Source organism: Rhincodon typus, chromosome 3 (assembly GCF_021869965.1).
Source record: "Rhincodon typus isolate 14 chromosome 3, sRhiTyp1.1, whole genome shotgun sequence".
In the NCBI taxonomy this organism is placed as follows: Eukaryota; Metazoa; Chordata; class Chondrichthyes; order Orectolobiformes; family Rhincodontidae; genus Rhincodon; species Rhincodon typus.
Window position 1 is genome coordinate 106799024 of NC_063334.1, and position 17473 is coordinate 106816496.

General features: G+C 40.3%; 1 protein-coding gene across 1 annotated transcript in view; it reads right to left on the minus strand.

Annotated features, from left to right (window-relative positions):
• Positions 1-17473, minus strand: part of LOC109921340 (solute carrier family 22 member 4-like) — a 104242-nt gene that overhangs the window by 33305 nt on the left and 53464 nt on the right. Inside the window, exons 2-5 of the mRNA XM_048593977.1 lie at positions 16792-16895; positions 15486-15640; positions 10014-10185; positions 1584-1725 (exon numbers count right to left, since the gene is read on the minus strand). Of these exons, the coding sequence (XP_048449934.1) occupies positions 1584-1725; positions 10014-10185; positions 15486-15640; positions 16792-16895 (573 nt within the window). The remainder of the gene's footprint in view (positions 1-1583; positions 1726-10013; positions 10186-15485; positions 15641-16791; positions 16896-17473) is intronic.

The window sequence follows — 17473 nt, forward strand, 5'->3', positions numbered from 1 at the left end:
ATTTGATAGCAGTGTACAAAATTATGAAGGGTTTGGACAGAGTCAACAGGGATAAACTATTCCCATGGGGGAGATGTCAAGGGCCAGTGAACACAAATTTAAGGTGATTGGCATAAAGATTTAAGGTGGGATCAAGAGCTCCTGTTTTTCAATGCAGCGCGTTGCCCGGATCTGGAACACATGCCTGACAGTATGGTGGAGGAAGATTCAATCATGACATTCAAATCGAAATTGTACAGTTAACTGGGGAGAAAACATTTGCAAGGCTACCAGAGGAATATTGAGGGAGTGGGGCTTATTGACTAGATCTTTTTTCGATGGCAGCTGCTCAGTGTTCTAGCATGCACATCTCCTGCAGACACATCTTTTATTTCTTTACTTGTCTTGCCTTGTCTCTGTTCCACCAACACTTCTGCTATTTGATGCCTCCCAAGTTCCACCCTATCACAGATCTCCCCTTTGATCTTTGCTCTGCATTTGACCTCCTTAAAGCCTATTATATTTCAAAATGTTTTCTATTCTGATGCGAGACCTGCAACATTAACTCGGTTTCTCTCTCCATGGATACTGCAAGACCTGCTGAATATTTCCAGCATTTTCTGTTTTCAGTTCGGATTTCCAGCATTCTCGGTATCTTGTGTTTGAACTTCTGAACTAAACATATCAAACTTCAAGGAGTGTTAGCAAATGAGTGCAGAGGGCAGAAAGCTAAATGGTTATCTAACTGAAGTGTGTTTAAGTTGGTTAAAGAATTTAGCTGGCAGGAGGGAGGAATTGTTTCCTCTGGTGGTGAAATTAGAAAACATGTCATAGCAGACATAATTTTAAAATTAGAGCTGGGCCTTTCAGGAGTCAAGATCATGAAGCACTTCTTCGTGCAAAGGATAATAAAAATTTGGAACCTTTTAGCCGAGAAGACTGTCAAAGGATTAATTTAAAACTTCAAAACTCAGATTGACAGAGTGTTGTTGAGTGACGAGTACTCAGGTCTACACAGCCATAAGTTAAATACAAATTACCCATGAACTAACTGAAAGGCAGAAGAGATTCAAGACGTTGCTGGCCTACTCTGGTCTCTCAGTCATATTCATTAAGTTGCATTAAGTACCACTTTAGAGAAAGAGATTATATACCAGAATAAGAGGCATATTGGAACATGATTTAGCTTAAATTTAATTCATTATCCTATTTAATTATTTGGAAGTAAATTACCTTTCCAGAATGCTAAGGTTGGCGCATCAAGAAACAACTTTGAATTGTTTAGAATCACAGAAGTTAGAGCAGAAAGAGCAAACTCAACCCACCAACCCAAGGCCAATTTCTAATTTATCTCCAATCAAATTTCTCTCACTATTCCCCAGATACTGCCCCGCAATTAAATGCAATCTCAGAACATTAGCATGAACATGAATAAGTGCTGCAGTGCTAAATAATCTTTTTCTATTTTGCTATTGTGGCTCATAAATATAATTAAATATAGACTGTGCTAGACTTTTAAAGACCTGGATATATTGTTGCTTGATCTTGATATATTTGAATAGCAATCCAAGATAGAAAGAGAGAAAAGAAAGGGATATAACTACCGTATATTCTTTGGTATCGACTTGCTGAAATACCACCCCAACATGGGTGATGCCATTTTTCTTAGCAAAGCCTTGCACTATTTTCTCTGCTTCAGTCACTTGACCTTGAGCAATCAGCCATCTTGGAGACTCAGGTATAAGCCTAAAAAAACAATCAGTACAAATAATGCAGCAGTCAGCAATGGTAACGGTGCAACAGGATGATGGTTCTGCCTGTCCGATTACCGTACCTGCTGACTCTTGTTAAATTTCTGGAAAGCTAGATAAACACATAAGAGGAAGGGTACAGAACTTGGTGTCAATTGGGTCAGGTGAAGTGCTGTGGGAGGATTTTCTTTATGGAGTATAAAAGCCAGTGCGGTCCAGGTGGGCTGAACAGCCTATCTCTGCGGTGTATGTTCTGAGTAGCTATGTAATTTCTTCATTCCACCATTCACACCACACCCTCCTTCACCCACAAGGACCACAAAGACAGAAATGGAGGTATTCGGGTCATTATAGTAAAAGAGGATAGGGAAATAGTAACCCTGTCAAATCACTTTTGCTCAGCCAAGTTTCTTTGTCAAGCCTGAGTCAAGACTGACTTCAAATTAGTGACTTTTAGTCACTTCACTGTTTAAATTAATATTTGCAATACATATTGTCATTTTGAGACAGACAAAGGTGGCACCATGCCAGTGGAGAACTTTGTGGCTGCATTGTGCCGTGGCAAATAAACCTGAACCTGGACCTGACCGTTCCTTCAATCTGAGCTCAGTATCTTTGAAGACAGTCCATTACAGGGTGTGGCCATCACACAGTGTGCCAATCTCACAACTCCATACATCACATGGTCAATTCTACGCTGCAGGAAGGATGATATTCACAGGCAAGGCAATAGGTATAGCTTCCAATAACACATTACACAGGATTACATAGGATCTCTGGCACAGAAACAAACCATGTATCCAACCAGTCCATGCTGGCATCTATGCTCAACTTGAGCCTTCTGTATTTCCTCATCAAAAATTACCAGAATAGCTCTCTTTTCCTTTTGCCCTCATACCCTTGTTTAATCTTCATCTGAATCTACACTATTCATTTCAACTCTGTGCAAGTACATTTTACATTCTGTTGCAAAGTTGTATAGGAGTACTTGTGAATTAGAAGGCAAGAAGTCAGAATTTGTTTGTAAAACTAATAGGGGGGAAAGAACATGTGGTCCCTTTGAGAGGTGATGTGCTTTTCTAAGCTTGGAGATTTAAACAAACATATTATTAAGCAGCTGGAGAGGTACAGACAGTTCTGAAATTGAAACATGTATCAATTGGCTGTGAGATTGTAAACCTTGGGCTTGTTTTAATATTTTGGCAACTAGCTTGAAGATCAGCCAATTAATTTAATCAAAGCACTTACAGATTGGAAACCAATTGAATTTAAATCCGATAGTTTTGTAAACCTCAGACCCATCCTATTATAAGAAAATTGACATGTCATCCGGAGCATATAAGAAGAGGGTTTTTGAAAATTGGTGTGAGAGCGTACTGCCATCTGAAGAGTAAGTATATGGCTCTCACAGAAAACTCTAAGCTCTCTGAAAAGCACTGTCTATTCATAAAGGTACCACAGCACTTCTAGCTAAAAATCCTCACAGAAGAATTCACAAAGAAAACATCCCTGACAGAAGGATCAGTGGACAAAAGGCATTTATGGTTGAACAGACAGCGGAGAAGGCAGAACATTCCAGAAGACACACCCGATATGAACTTTGAGAGTCTGAGTTTTAATTTCTTTTTATTATTACTGGGGCTTATATAAGTGTGTTTATTAGAACAGCATACCAGTAGAATTTTGTTCAGTTAGTGAATAGTTGGTAGTTAAGAAGGGAATTGTTCAATTTGTTAGTAGTTCTGTTAATTTGTTCACTGTTAGGATTAAATAAATAAATTGTTAGTTGTTGCTTATTAAGTGAATATCAGGGATTTTCTTTCATTTCATCATTCCTTTTTAGCTGATTAGGCGAGGTGAGGTAAGGGTCACTGGGTGTTTTTGTGTCTAATTATTAGAAGGGCACCTCTACTCCCGCCATAACAGATTGGGGTCTTGTGTTTCAATTTCAATTATTGGAGGTACATTGTTTTCTCCTCCGTAACAGATTAGGGGCTCAAGTCTGGGATCTGGTCAGTTCGTGTACGGGATCTGAAGAGATCTGATTGGATTTTGACAGATTTAAACAGATTTGGGTTTCAGTGTCATCGATCTTTAAATAAAACTTAGGGGAGAAGTGGAAAATCTGTTTAATTTTGGTGACTTGTGGTTGATTGAATCTAAAGTGAGGGAAATGGCTCTTAACATTGCTAAAGATGTTCCGGGATTTGAGGATGCTTTCCAAATTTGCCAAGAAAGTTTAGAAGGACAGAGCGAGGATATATTTTCAGACTTCACAAACAGGCTAAATTTGGGTTTAACTAGGGACAAGAGGAAAAATGAAATTGTAAAGGAGTTAGTCAAACATTTAGATATACCAGAGAAACAGGCAAGTACAATGGAGTTAGAAAAGAATAAATTGAAAATTAAACAAATGGAGTTAGGAGATAAAGAAAGAGAGAGAAGGTTCTTAGCTGAGCAAAAAGAAAATGAGAGAGAGGAGTTTGAAATTTGGAAATTGCAAATGATTTCAGAAAAGTCCATTTAAAAGGATAGAAATGAAGCTAGAAGATAGGTTTAGTGAGGAGGAGAATGATGAACCACAAATCCATCGTAGCCAAAGACATAGTAGAGATATACATAAATATGTTAAAACATTACCATAATTCAGTGAAAAACATGTAGAAGCCTTTCTCGTTTCCTCTGAGAAATTGGCTAAACAGATGAATTGGCCAGAGACTGTGTGGGTAATGTAAATTCAGACCAAGTTGGTAGGCAGGGCTAGTGAGGCGTTTGCAGTGCTGTCAGATGAGGTGTCAAGAGATTATGAAGATGTCAGACAGGCTGCATTGAGTGCCTAAGAATTGGTACCAGAAGCATATAGACAACGGTTCAGAAATACAAGGAAGGAACCAGATCAGATTTATGTCGAGTTTAAAAGAATTAAACACAGCAACTTTGATAGACAGGTGACAGCATTTAAGATAGAAAAGACATATGAGGATCTTAGAGAGATTATTCTGCTAGAGGAGTTTAAAAATTCACTTCCAGAAATGATAAGAACTCATGCTGAGGAACAGAAAGTTCAAACAGCAAGAACAGCTGCAGAGATGGTGGATGAATACGCATTAGTCCACAAATGAAAATCTAGCTTCCGAGAGCAATTCCTCTCCATGATGGATAGAATTTGGGAGAAATGGAGATCCATCAATGAAAATCAAAAAGTAGATTACACTGGGAACGGTTTACCACAGGTGAAAAAAGAAAACCAAGAGGGTGAAAAGGAGGTGAAAGACCTCAGGTGTTTCCACTATAATAGATGGGGACACACAGAAAGTCACAGTGCCGATGGTTTAAGAAAGGCACTGGGAAAAAGGATGTGGAAAAGAGGCTAAACCAGTGGGATTAGTTGAGGTAGTGGCGGAAATCCCAAAAGAAGCAGAGGAGCTGCAGGAGAGTGCACAGCCTAGTCACAGGCTAGATAGTGTGATGCTGCCTGATCTCTACAAAGACCTCACCACTGTGGGTACGGTTTACTCAGGAAGAACAGGGGGACAAAGTAAAGAAGTTAAAACATTGAGAGATACGGGAGCTAACCAGTCTCTAATAGTAAGAGATGAAAGTATTTGCACTCCTTCTGAAGTGTTACCCAAGAGAGTGATAATCTGTGGAATAAATGGAGAGATATTTGGCATTCCCCTGCGTAAGATAAGGCTAGAAAACTCAATCAAGACTGGTGATGTGACAGTGGGAGTGATTGAAACAGTGTTTATTCCAGGAATACAGTTTGTTCTTGTAACTGTAGTGGAGAAGCCAAAGGAAAACCAGGGAACTAAGGAGTTAAAAGAAAAATACCCTGGAAATTTTTGGGACTGTGTGGTGATAAGATCTCACAGTCATAAGTTAAAGCAAGAAGGTAAAACTAAAGAGAAAGATGAAGTAGTTGAGGCCCAGTTAGCTGACACCCTGTTTGATGAAATTGTAAAGGCAAAACCTGAACAGGTAGAGGATCAGATAGAGGTGTTTAGTTCTGAAAGACTGATGGAGTTACAACAAAAAGATGAGACAGTAAAAGCTTTATATCATAAGGCCTACTCAGAAAAGGAATCAGAATATATTCCAGAGATAACAAGGTGTAGAGCTGGATGAACACAGCAGGTCGGGCAGCATCAGAGGAGCAGGAAAGCTGATGTTTTGGGTCTGGACCCTTCTTTATTTCTGACCCAAAACATCAGCTTTCCTGCTCCTCTGATGCTGCCTGGCCTGCTGTGTTCAGCCAGCTCTACACCTTGTTATCTCAGACTCCAGCATCGGCAGTCCCTACTATCTCAGAATATATTCCAGGAAGTTATTATTTTAAGAATAGAATCCTAAACCAGAAATGGAGACCTCAGCAGGTTAGTGCAGAGAAGAAATGGACAGAAGTGCACTAGATTGTGTTGCTGTAGTATACAACAGAAAGTATTGCGGGTAGCACACAAATTACCTGTAGGAGGTCATCTAGGAGTGAGGAAGACTCAGGCTAAGGTAAAAAAAACATTTCTCTTGGCCTGGATTACTTAAGAATGTGGTTGAATTTTGTTGTACCTGCTATACATATCAAATGGTAGGAAAGCCACAGGCAGTAATAAAACCAGTACCTCTGATACAAGTCCTGAATTTGAAGAACATTTCATGCAGATTATGATTGATTGTGTGGGTCCCCTCCCTAAAACCAAAAGTGGGAACCATAATGGATGTGTCTACCAGATTCCCGGAGGCAATTCCATTATGGAACGTCGAGGCAAAAAAAGTTATGGAGGAAACGCTTGCTTTCTTTACCCGTTAAGGACAACCCAAAGAGATTCAGTCAGACCAAGGGTCCAATTTTACTACCAAACTATTTGAAGAAGTCATGGATAGTTTAGGCATCCAACACTTTAAATCAAGTGTGTACCATCCTGAATTGCGGGGAGCATATGAAAGGTGGCATCAGACCTTAATGACCATGCAGAAGGCTTATTGCCAGGATTACCCAAATAATTAGGATAAAGGTATTCCATTTAAATTGTTTGTTATTAGAGATGCTCCAAATGAAACGACTCAGTTTATTCCATTTGAATCGATATTTGGACACGAAGTAAGAGGGCCTTTAAAATTAATTAAGGAAAAGTTTATAGGTCCAAAGTCTGAGATCTCACTGTTCGATTGTACATTTGAGGTGAGAGAAAGATTAAACACAGTAAGTGAATTAGCTAGACAACATTTGAAGTTGGCACAGTATGTAATGAAGCATGAAGCAGATAAGAAATCTAAAATTTGTACATTTGCCCATGGGGATAAAGTATTAGTCCTGTAACCAGTGGTAGGAGATCCCTTCAGAGCAAGGTTTAAGTGGTCCCTATCAGTCAGGTGAACTATCTGGTAAGGATGCCAGATAGAGAAAAAAGTTATCAGGTATGTCATGTGAATATTCTGAAAATCTTACTATGACAGGGAAAGAGAACTGCAGAAACAGGTATTAGTTACTGCCACTCAGAGTGAGGAATAAACTCCAGATAATTTGGATTTTGATGGGCCTCAAAATAAATTAAATAATGAGGAAGTCCTTAAAGAATGGGATAGGACAATGAGCTAACTGTCTCTGGGACAGAGAACTGAATTGAAAGGCTTGTTGCAACAATATGAGGACATATGTAGGAATAGAATGGGGAGACTAATATTATAGTATATGAGGTTGAAGTAGGGAATGCTGTTCTGACAAAATAACCCCGCATAGGCTTAATCCTCTCAAAACAGCACAGGTACTGAAGGAAGTGGAAGCGATGCTCCAAGAAGACATCATCAAGCCAAGTTAAAGTGAGTGGAATACGCTGATCATGTTGGTTCCCAAACCTGATGGTACTCAATGATTCTGCGTGGATTATTGGAACGTCCACATAGCAACTGAATCGGACTCATACCTAATTCCAAAGCTGGAGGACTGTGTGGAAAAAGTTGGATAAGCCACTTAAACCATAAAGTTGGACTTACTTCGTGGTTACTGGCAAGTATCTTTGTCGGAGCGAGAGAAAGAAATTTCTGCATTTGTGACTCTAAATGGGCTATATCAATTTAACGTAATGCCCTTTGGAATGAAGAACGCACCAACCACATTTCAAAGACTTATGAACAGAGTTGTGGCAGGATTGACTAATTGTGCCATCTATACAGGTGTCTTGCGATCTTTAGCCATTTGTGGAAAGATCACATTGTGCATTAGGCAGAGCAAGAAGTGTCTGCATTTCATAGGACTTGAAGGAAGAGCAGCCATTCAACCTTTGACTCTGCCCTGCCATTCAATATAACTGATCTTAATGTAATCCCAGTAAATCCCTGTCTACCCAAAATCCTCAAACATATTCAAACTTCAGTCTCCAATGCTTTCTGCGCAAGACAGCTGTACAGACTAACAACTCTCTGACAGAAAAAAGTTCCCATTATCTCTATTTCATCTCTCATTCTTCTAAATTCCAATGGTACTGGCCCAAACTATCTAACCACTCCTCATAAGATATCTTCTTCATTCCTGAAACTTCTTCACTTCCAAAACAATCATATCCTATCTTAAATAAGTGTATTCTGCATTCCTTTACAGAAAAAGCCACCAGAAATTAGCAGAAAAAGTAGGCCTGGCCACAGATGATGGATTTTCCAATCTCTGCTATGTCATTCCAACACAGAAATGGTGAAAGCTAAAGATCATAGAATCCCTACAGAGTGGAAACAGGCCCTTCGGCCCAACAAGTCCACACCGACCCTTGGAGCATCCCACCCAGACCCATCCCCTTTAACCCACCTAATCTACACATCCCTGAACACTATGGGCAACTTAGCATGGCCAATCCACCTAGTGTGCACATCTTTGGACTGTGGGAGGAAACCGGAGCACCCGGAGGAAACCCATGCAGACACAGGGAGAATGTGCAAACATGAGCCACCGTGCTCAGTGAAATGGAACAAGAGAGTAAACAGAGGGCAAGCTGCCAAGCTACAGCTTTGTCAGGCATTCAGCTTTTCTTGATTGCATTCCCTCATGCCGTTCCTCCTACTGGAAAGTATGTAAACTTTATTACACAGCAGTCCTCTCAAATCTCTATTTTTGTCCTCCTGCAGATGTGCCAGGTCAAGAGCAAATCACAGGAGTCAGAACATTCCGTTCTACTGCTGAAGTCTCACATTACCTAAACCACTTGAAATTTGCTGATCATCCGATTAAGTTGGGCAATTTTCAAACATCCATTGTGGCTTCCTGAAATAGTCTTGGGTCCCTGAGTATGTTCCTGAGATTGGCAATTCAGAGGAGAAGGAAATGCCTTATTCAGGTCTTCCAGCCACAGATGCAAACCAACAATGTCCACCAACAAACTTCACAAGGAATCAACAGTTCTTCTGGTTCCACAGCACTCCTGAGGGCTGGTTGTGATTAAAATGATACCCTCCTGCTCTGCTTAGCCATCACCTACCACCCCTGCCCTTGGGATTAGTCCCAGTGCCTCTGATGGTGAGACACAGTTAAGATGAATTTATTTGAGAAAGCTTTCTAGAGACACGATGGGAAGTGCTAGTCTTCTCACATCCTGTGAACCATTAACAAATAAATCGAGAAGTCTGAAGACATTGTCATTGGATCCTGGCATAAACTCCATTCTATAGCTATTAACACCATTCTTCTCCTCAGCAACTGTCTAAGGGGGAAGCAGTTAGTTCACTATCTTGGTGATATAGTCCTTGGTGATCTCTTCGTGATCTACCAAGTATACATGTGCACCATTACCAAGACTTCCATTTCATAAATATCACCTGATTCCATCTCTGCTCCAACCCCATCTACTTATCCCTGCTTTTGTTACCTCTAACCTTGATCGCTCCAATGTACTCCTTGTCCATTTCCCACCTTCCAAATGATACAATCTTACATTCATCCAATACTCTATACCTCTCTCACACCAAGTCCTGTCACCACATTGGCTCCTGTTTGAGCTTAAAAATGTCTTAAAATTTTAAGATTCTCATTTCTGCACAGGCCAGAAGCACTACAGATAGTCTCCCAATGCTTTCCAAACCTCTTTGTCTCTTTGCCTCACTTTCCTCCTTTACATCACCTTTAAAATCTACCTCTTTGACCAGGTTTATCTATGTCAATATAAACATATCTGGTTAGTGTCATATTTTGCTTCATAACATTCCTTTTTTTTCTATCTTGGGATGTTTTGTGGAATTAAAAGTTATGTGATAGGTATATAAGTTGTTACTATTCATAACAGCTAAATATAAGTAACTCACCACCAAAAAGGAATATACAGAACCTCTGGGATGGTCAAAGCTAGCAGTAACATCCTCCAATTCCGGATATAATATGCAAAGACCGGCAGAATAATGTAGCCTACTGCATAAAACATACAAACACCAAGTGTCGAGTAAGCAGTCCTCTCAGCTTTGCCGAGGAGTTCAGTTCCTGGTCAGTGAAGGAAAGAAAATCATTTAAATTAGATGATAATCAACATTCAAAACCATGATTATTTATTGCAAATGCATATGTTGAAGTTCCAGAAATCTAACTTCAAAACACAATTTTACTCACAATACTCACAATTTTAATGACAGTGCCCATGGCTCATGAATTAGTTTTCATAAATGTTGCACTAAGCAGCTTTGAAGGAAACCCCCAGTGAATTTGCAAGCAACAGTAAAATTATGTTCTATGTGGCAAAATTGGAAAATATTTTTCTGCTTGTACAGGTGGCTAATGGAGATACATTTGTATTCTAGCAGGACGGTTTGTTGCTCCCTCACAAACTGAAAATTTTTAGTCAGCTTCTTGACCAGGCACTGACCTCCAGGCTTGTAAGCTTCTGCTAAGACAGCGCTAACTCCTGGACAGGAGTGTAATTGCATTCGTCATCTCTAACAGCATGGGAGTGCTCCACCTGATGAAGGAGTAGCGCTCCCAAAGCTTGTGATTTCAAATAAACATGTTGGCCTATAACCTGATGTGGTGTGACTTCTGACTTTGTCCACCCCAGTCCAACATCAGCACCTTCACATCACAACTTTCTAGAGTATGAGCTTTCTTTGTGAGCAGTGCTGACCCATTGACATCCAGGATTGGTGATGAACCAGTAGACTGGGGGCCATAGACAGAATTCAGAGCATCATAGCTTTTCTTCCAGACATTGCGGAATGCAAATGACTAACGTTCATCTGCTTTCCAGTTCAGTCCAGTGTCTTATATCTCTCTGAGCTTGCACGGCAGAGTCCCGCCGATGTTACGTAGGTATTGTGCATGGACAGCAATAAATTGTAATCGAGGTAAACTCTGCAGATGCCATGTTTCTTCCCTTGTAATTTCCAGATTACCTCATTGATTTCATCACATCAATCTCAATGTTTATGAGAGTTAGGTCCAAGGACCTTCAGTACACTACAGCCCCGAAAGTCATCCCATTATCCACAGGACAATGGTCTGCATTATACGCTGAGGATGGGCTCCCTCGACCCCAAATGAAATATGAGACACAAGCCTACCTCTACAAAGTCTATTCGCTTTCACTGCTTTCATGTTTCAAGTGGCGGCCCTTTAACTAATTGGAGGCAGTGTTTCCCTTTGTCTGCAGAAACTGCTGGCCAAGTGGGGAGCAACAGCTCTGCTCACTCACACAGAGTCAAACAAGAGCTGCCACTACAGAAGTAGGAATACAGCTGGCACTACAGGAGTAGGAGTACAGCTGGCACTACAGGAGTACAGATATTGAGCTAAGGACAAATCCCTCTGAAGCCAGACTGAGAGGTCCCTTATTAGGGAGAGTTGGGGGAAAACACTGGACAGGGCAGGGGAGGGGCTGGATGTGTGGATTCAAAAATCCAGGGAACCTATGTGTGACATGGGTGGCCTGGAAATGAGCCATTCCTCTGCTTTACTGAATAGCAGCTCAGAGAATTAAACCTCTCAGGCTACGTGCTGGATCTTTCTACCATTGGAACAGGATCAGGCCCTTAACTGGGTACAAATTTCCCACTTCAGAGTCTCAATTGCGCTACATGTGTAGCCCACTCATTGCCTCACTTAAAATAATGGTCAGGAGGCACTTATAGTGCAGTGGTAGTGTGCCTACCTCTGCACCAGGAGGCTTGAGTTCAAGTCTCACTTTCTCATAACATCTCAGAACAGGTTGATGAGAAAATATCTAAAATCATGGTGAGGACATGGGGACAGGTAATGACAAAGCTGCCAAAGGCATGATCACCTAATTTATGGCTCCAGTTGCCTGTTTTCGTGCTCCTGTTTGGATCGTAAAGTTCTGCCCGAGAATAGGGAAGCCACCCCACAAAGCACTAGAACACAGAAGGTAAATAAGCACACCACCAGACTACAGCATTGCACTAAGGTGATTTCAGTTCAGTATTCTCAAAGCAAACCAGTGTCAAATCTAGAATGCAGATTGTACAAGATGTCATGTCAGCTATTTTGAGGATAATTACTGATCTTCATATGCTCAGCTACAGAAAAACAACAGCCATGATGTAGTTGTGTCGAACGAAGTCCAAGTGATAGATCCAAGCTCTAAGTCAGATAGGGAGCAGGAATTATTGGTGTACTGAAGAGAATTACTTAGAAAATTTTCTATTCAATGATTTATTGCCTTGTCACTAAGCATCACTGCTCAACCTTTGTCGTCTCCATCATCCATGGCTTCCCGTTCCATTGGTCTTGCTCTTGATGCACCTTCAATGAGGCAGCCTCACAGCCACAACCCCATGTTATCGAACACTATGACCACCAATGTTATAAAACAGGGTACAGGTAAGTGCAATAGCTTTAAGATCAAGCTATTAATGCTTTCCTGTAGTGTAGGTGTACTTTGGATAAAGTTATTTATGACCTCATCCTGACGAACATTAAGCAAAATAGTTTTGAAAGTCCCTGATCACCTAAACCCACCATGTATGCAGTTTTGCAGAATAGCACGAAAATCACTTAATTAGTTAATCAGCTTCCAGACACATCCTGTCAGCTGGAAGGCGTAAGGTGTTATGGGTCCTTGTCACGTTTTCCAAAGGATCCTAATTCAGGTTGCTAACACTAATTGGATAAATTCCTGGAGATTAAATCATGTGGCATTTGGTCAACATTCAGTCACATGACATCAAGTCATATGATGATCACCTAATGCTTACCCATGCCATATGTTTATCCTAATTAAGTGTCTTACTGCTCTGACACTCTTAAGGTTAATGATGTTGTGGTATACAAGAAGCATTTAAAATCAGGTAAACAATTTAGAAGTGTTTTGGAAATATGTTATTTTTAGTATGAGTGACTAAGGACAAAATTGTGCAAATTACCTGGAAGTATAAATTACCTAATGCAGAATTTAAAGAGCTACTTTATACTGTTGATTTACATATAGCGTATATGTTAAAAAATGGTATTGAACTCTTTCAGTAACATGAACAATTTTGCAAGCTCTAGACACCTTTTTTTTCCACAAAGTGGCTACACCAACAAGGTATTGAAATAAATTTTTTGCTTAACTCACACTTTGGAACGTTTAAGCGGTTATTGATGCATCATTTTTGTGATTATGGTTTTATTTTTAATATTCAGTTCTGGCATGTGGGTGTCACTGTCTGGGCCAGCACTTATTGCCTGTCCTTAGCTGCCCTTGAGAAGGTGGTGGTGAGATGCCTTTGAACCACTACAGTCCATGTGTCATGGGTAAATCCACCAAGCCCTTAGGGAGAGAATTCCAGGATTTGATCAAGCAACAATGAAGGAAACATGATATATTTCCAAGTTGGGATGGTGATTGTGTGGAGGGGAATTTGCAGGTGGTGGTGTTCCCATGTATCTGCTGCCCTGTCCTTCTAGATGGAAGTGGTCTTGGGTTTTGCAAGTGCTGTCTAAGGAACCTCAGTGAATTTCTGCAACGCATCTTGAAGATAATGCAAAGTACACACTGCTGTCACTGAATGTCAGTTGTGGTGGGAGTGAATGTTTGTGGATGTGGTGCAAATCAAAAGGCCGCTTTGTCCTAGATGGTGTCAAACTTGAGTGTTGTTGGAGCTGCACTCATCCAGGCAAGTGGGGAGTATTCCATCACAGTCCTGACTCGTGCCTTGTAGATGGCAGACAGACTTTGAGGAATCACGAAACAAGTTACCAGCTACAGGATTCCTAGCCACTGACCTGCTCAAATAGCCATTGTATTTATATGATTAGTCCAGTTCAGTTTCTAGTCAAACGTAACCCCCGAGATATTAGGGTTTCAGTGATAGTAACAATATTGAATATCAAGGGATGGTGGATGTATTGTCTCATATTGGAGATGGTCAATGCCTGGCTTTTGGGTGGTGCAAATGTTACTTGCTGTTCATCCACCCAGCCTGGATATTGTCGAGGTTTTGCTGCATTTGAATATAGATTATTTTAGTGTCTGAGGAGTTGTGAACGGTGCTGAACAGTGTGCAATCATCAGTGAACATCCCCATTTCCGAGCTTATGATGGAGAGAAGGTAATTTCTGAAGCGCCTAAGACACTACCCTGAAGAGCTCCTGTGGAAAAGTCCTGGAGCTGAGATGGGTGACCTCCAATACCCACAACCATCTTCCTCTTTGCCAGATATGACTCCAACCAGCAGTGAGTTTTCCTTTTGATTTCCATTGACTCTAGTTTTGCAGGAGCTCCTTAATGTCACACTCGATTTGATATGACAGTGTGACCACAAAATGGCTGCATCAACTAGCTATTGCTTTGAGAGTTTTGCTTGACCCACATTTTGGAATATTTCAGTGGGTATTGATGTATTGCATTTGTGATAATGGTTTTAATTTTAATATTCACTCATGGGATGTGGGTGTCACTGTCTGGGCAATAAATGCTGGCCCAGACAGTGACACCCACATCTATTTTTGAGCGCTCTGTCTCAAGGTCAGGCCAATGGGAGTTCCCTATTCTGTTAGTGCCTTTTGTCTTGGGCATCTTCTTCAGGCAGGTTACCAGCACAGACCCAAAATGTCAGCTTTCCTGCTCCTCTGATGCTGCTTGGCCTGCTGTGTTCATCCAGCTCTACACCGTGTTATCTCAGATTCTCCAGCATCGGCAGTTCCCACTATCTCTGAACCAGTTTTTCATGCCAATTTTTCACTAACACCAGACTGCCTCACTGTAATACAATCATTTGATGAGTTAGCAAATGTTAAAAATTTGAGCTTGAAACCAGCTTTCTACATTTCATTCTTCTCACATGAAAACTCAGCTCTGTTCAACGGTTACTATGCTTTGTCTTCTCTGTGTAATCCTGATTTAAACGTCTCCACAACTTCTCAACAACACAGTCTGTGCCACTTAGACATAAGTTGAGCACAATGCTAAACATGAATTTCTGTGCTGAAGAATTGAGGTAACCATCTCCAAATGCATGTATAGCCTTAAATGTACATGCACTAACTGCTATTGACCTATATGCTAATTTAAGCTTAAACATGCATTTTAGCACTGTAAAAAGGAGACATCTTACATGCTAGGTCTACCACAGAAATATTACTAAGTATCCTTTCCTTTAAAGAAATATGCATAGGAGGATCCAAATGAATCCTTTCTGTCAAATCTGTCAAGATTCTACTTTCAAAACATTGAAAAAGTAAATTTAAAATATTCAGAAAGAACTAAGTTTATTAAATTGTACTAAGATTCTGATGAATTATAGATCTGGCAGTTTTTCGGAATAGTACAATATAGACTGGAAATAACTCACCAAGAACAAATGCAGCTACATAATTTGAGATATCTCCAAACCCAATAAAAAAGCACAATATGCAGAACACCTCCCAACTCCAGGAGATCACTTGAACGAAGCTCAAGGCCGTTTGAATTATCATAGCTCCAAAGAGAACAACTTTTCTCCCATACCTTTGAAAAGCAGGAAAATATGTAAGTTTAGTTACTAACATGGCTTGTTTCATTTTATATTTCTATATACTTAATTTTAAGAATTACTCTACCCCAACCATTCATAACCTTCTCTATTTTGATCAGAACAGTTTGGCTGACTTATTCTTTTGTGGGAAATAAGTGTCACTAACAAGGCCAGCAGTTAGTTGTTTATCCCTATTTGTCCTTGAACTGAGTAGATTTCTAGGCCATATGGAGGGCAATTAGGAGTTAAACACATTACTGTAGATTGAAGTCACACATAAATCAGGCAAAGATGGTGAATTTCTTTCCTGAAGGGCATTGGTGAACTAATTTTTTTTAAATGACTCAGGGTTTTGGGATTGAAACTCCACCAGCTAGCATGAGGGGATTTGAACCAACGTTCCCAGAGGATTAGTCTGGGACTCTAGCCCACTGATGTTACCACAAGGCCACATTTCCCCTGAGTTCTGCCTCTGCAGGCCAGAAATTGCACTGTCACCTCATTAAAGGCTTGCCTCAGGGTATTGTCTTTTTAAATGTTCAAATTTTCTACTGGGTGGTGAGCAATATGCCTGCCTTGTAAAAGGAAGCCCGCTACCTCCATTTCTCCCTCCACGTATGCCTGAGTATTTCTAGTACTTTCCATTTTTATGCCAGCGGTCAAAGGCTGGAGCAATAGGCAGGTCAGAGGTTAAAATTGCTGATACGCTCAAAAGATGGAATCCTGACTGAGGCATGTATTACCAATTCAGACCAAAGCATGTCTAATGATACAAATGGAGTAAAAATACACATGGAGTTTGACCAAAATTCAGATTATTCTGAATGGTTTAAGGTGAAGAATAGCCCAGATTAGTGAAATGTGCCTGAACTGAATTGGAACCTGCAAATTTAAATTTCCTTTGTGTGGAAACTATGCTGCTGCTGTCTGCTTTCAAAAACTTGCAATGTCCAAGTTATGCAGGTTGCCCTTTTATTCCGACATCAAAGATTAACGAGTCAAGAATTCCTGTCTACAGGACACTACTGATGTGAGTATGAACAAATAATCAGCTGCATTTACATTCCCACCAGATTGCCTCGTTACAATGACCTATAGTCAGAATACCTTCTGTTTAAACTGAATGACAGGATTATAGCTGTACCTGTCTGAAATGTGTCCAGAGACGAATGCACCACTTGTCATTCCTAGAAAAATCACTGACATGGTAAAGGGACCTTTCCAATTGTTCTCACAAACTAGATCCCACTGCAAGAAAGGGAAATAAATAATTATAATCGTTCAAATACAAAATCTCCTTTTGAAAAAGAAAACACTCCTTTAAAGAATATCGTTAGAATAAAATTCTTGTAAATCTTATAAGGTAAGCTTTGCTTCTGTTTAAAAGCTTGTATAAAAGTTCAAATTTTCTCCAATTTACAAGGTTTCATCTTTTCTTGCAACACAGTGAGATGTGACTCTTCAGCTTTCAATAGACCTCTGATACCATACTCAAGTGGGAATATTTCATTTGAATGTAACAGCACATTTATTGCACTCGGCAGGGGATCCCCAATTTACAAACACTCAACTTACAAATGCTCGTGTTTACATGGTTGTAATTTTAAAGACCTGACATATGAACATTTCCCATACTTATGAACAATTGCTTTCCAGTGCCCTGCATTGTATTATTGGATGTTAATGTGATGTAATTTAATGTACATTAAATTGGGTACAATTTAACTTGTGAACAGACTCCAGAACAGAGATAGTAGGAACTGCAGATGCTGGAGAATTCGAGACAACAAGGTGCAGGGCTGGATGAACACAGCAGGCCCGGCAGC